We start from the raw sequence: 2,833 nt of genomic DNA, 5'->3' as shown, positions 1-2,833 counted from the left end.
ATATAGAGATAGATACAGATTGATATAGAGATAGATACAGATTGATAGAGATAAAGAGATAGAGACAGATTGATAGAGATACAGAGATAGATTGATATAGAGATAAAGAGATAGATTGATATAGAGATAGAGATAGATTGATATAGAGATAGAGATAGATTGATATAGAGATAAAGATAGATTGATATAGAGATAAAGAGATAGAGACAGAAAGATGAAGAGATAGAGACAGAAAGATAAAGAGAGGTAAAGACAGATATAGGGATGGAGGGGTAGAGAGATAGAGAGGTAGAGGGATATAGGGGTAGAGGGGTAGAGGGATGCATGCATGCATGCATGGATGGATGGATGGATGGATGGATGGATGGATGGATGGATGGATTGAAATCTAAAGTATCAGAAGACTAAAACAGCACCAGCAGCTGAAGCAGATTTCAAAGAGAACAAAGTTTTTAAAGGAACTGAAGAGCTTGAAAATGTATTTCTGAGTAATTTGTTTTATAATTAAAGTTTAAATGGAAAAATTTAAGTCTAAAAGTTTCTAAAAGTAACAGAGACCGCGCCCGTCTCCTGACTGAGCCGAGGTGAACAACGGTTTGAACGCTGAGTCAGCGCTAACGCAGTGAAGCTGCTTCACACCCTGAATTCAAAGCGATCGACTTGTTGCACCATTTACTCGTTTTTCTCACCAATTTAAACGTTTGATCTGTTTAAAGGCACGTTTGGTTTTATTGAGAGAGAGTTCCCGTCAGGTTTACTGTACCTCAATCCTCTTATCCAGATCTTTACACTCCTGCACTAAACAGTCTCTGGTGCCATACAGGAAGTACACCACCTGAGGGGAAGACGAAACGGCGCTCAGCCAACAGAAGCACCAGCCAAGGTTCAGGATTTGTTTATTCAAACCTTGTTTACGATGCGGCTGGAGAAGAAGGACGGCGTTTTCTCGCGGTGTGCGTGGAAGTTGAGCGCCATCAGAGCGTCCGGGCCCACAGAGAAGTAGTTGTTCATGGTCAGAACCTTCAGAGGTTCTGGGTTAGTTTGTAGTTTTCACCAAGTTGGAGCTAAAAACGGAGATCTGACTCACCTTTGGTTTACGGAAGTAGGAGCCTTTTGAAGCGACCTGCACCTTCCACCTTTGCAGAAAGACAAAGAGTCCCCAGAATTATTACAACCGTCAACGCATCAGAAGGCCCAGCATCAATAGGTCGGTTCTGACGCCCCACCTGTCCATTCGGACCACCTCAGCGTCCAGGACGTTCCGGAGAACCTGCTCCACGGGAATCTCCCCGGCGTACCCGGCTCCCCAGCCCAGCGTGTTGGAGAGGTCGTTTCCTGTTCCCAGAGGCAGAATGGTCACTCTGGGGATGAACTGGTCCTGACCCTGAGGAAGAAAAGACAGACTTTATCATAAAACTTTATTAATCGCCCACTGACAAAAGCTGAAGGTGGAGCGATGACGTTTTGTCACTTCCTGAATCTCTGCACAGACTTGAATAAAACTCTCAGCCCAACTCAAGATGGCTGCCAGAATTAATCAACAGTATCCATCACAAAACCGGTTGTAACTCTACACATACTGAGACAAAAGTTTGGTGTGGTAGTAGCTGAGAGTCATTCACAACACACACCCCGAGCATAAGAACGTGGTCCAAAACCGTGACAGGAAAGGTGGCGGGTGCAGCCAGAAAAGTTCTTCAGCATCACATCTAAAGGCTCTCTGAACGTCTTCCTGGTTTTTTTATTTATTTATGGTTCATTTTTGTCCTCAGAGGAAGTTTTTACTTGTTTCAGAACTTACACCTGAGACTACAAGTCTCCCAAACTCAAGGAAAGAGCGAACTATAGCCAGGGGTGCCACTAATGAGGGGGCAATGGCCATCCCTAAAAAAAAATTTTAATTAAAAAAAGATGCCCCCCACTGGCTCTCATTGGTCCAACAGTTTTATCCTCTCAGTCCCAAGCTTTTGCTTAGTGTGCATGTTTTTTTTTTAAATTTACCCTAGCAACAAAGGATTAGTAGAACCTTATAAACATATTTTTTTAATTTAAAAACAAAACTTAAAATCTAGTTCCCCTGAATATGGACGAGTTTAAAGCCAACAGTATTCTGGGTCTCAGGAGGTTATATGCAGAATATATATTTTTTCAAATGTAACTTTAGTAGAGGACAGGCTTCAATAAGTTGCAAAGTGACGGTCTTTATTAAGAAGGAATATCAACTTTAATAATAATAATAACAATAATAATAATAATAATGACCTTCTGAATATCAGTAGGTGATTCCCCAACGTCCATGTTGCTGCACTTGTCAAATATTGTATGTATGAACAACAAGAACCTCCTGGAATTCTATTCTGGCTTTTGGTTTTGGAAAACAAAATATAAATAAAATGCTAAATATCTAATGAACCACTCGATGGATTTTACATGAAACTCTCAGAAGTTAAGTAAATCTACAAGCGATTAACTTTTGGGAACAACCAGATTCAAGATGGCTGCCACAGCTAATCAACTTTAGCAAACAGAGATGATTATGCTCAAGTCATGGCGACGGGCGATATGCATTTCCTCCAAAAAAAAAATGCTACTTTTGTTTCAAGCCAAGTTATACAGAATAAATAGAAAGTTACAAATTCAACTAAAGAAATTATGTCTTGGTGACAAAAGAGCCTAAAGCTCAGAAATAAAATAAATTATTTAAATTTTCTGTTCTGCATCAACGCCATCCTTTGAGTTCAGGAGCCTTTTTACGTCTAAATGACCCACAGGTCAGTTACGTGTCTCAACAACAACAACAACAACAACAACAACAACAACAACAACAACAACA

General features: G+C 40.5%; 1 protein-coding gene across 1 annotated transcript in view; it reads right to left on the bottom strand.

Annotated features, from left to right (window-relative positions):
- Positions 1 to 2,833, bottom strand: part of dgke (diacylglycerol kinase, epsilon) — a 12,309-nt gene that overhangs the window by 4,027 nt on the left and 5,449 nt on the right. Inside the window, exons 5-8 of the mRNA XM_037690095.1 lie at positions 1,227 to 1,384; positions 1,088 to 1,136; positions 907 to 1,020; positions 764 to 835 (exon numbers count right to left, since the gene is read on the bottom strand). Of these exons, the coding sequence (XP_037546023.1) occupies positions 764 to 835; positions 907 to 1,020; positions 1,088 to 1,136; positions 1,227 to 1,384 (393 nt within the window). The remainder of the gene's footprint in view (positions 1 to 763; positions 836 to 906; positions 1,021 to 1,087; positions 1,137 to 1,226; positions 1,385 to 2,833) is intronic.

This window comes from Nematolebias whitei, chromosome 16, assembly GCF_014905685.2.
Source record: "Nematolebias whitei isolate Nwh7 chromosome 16, NemWhi1, whole genome shotgun sequence".
Taxonomy (NCBI): Eukaryota; Metazoa; Chordata; class Actinopteri; order Cyprinodontiformes; family Rivulidae; genus Nematolebias; species Nematolebias whitei.
Note: the sequence above shows the minus strand (reverse complement) of the source record. Positions and strands in the feature narration are given on the sequence as shown.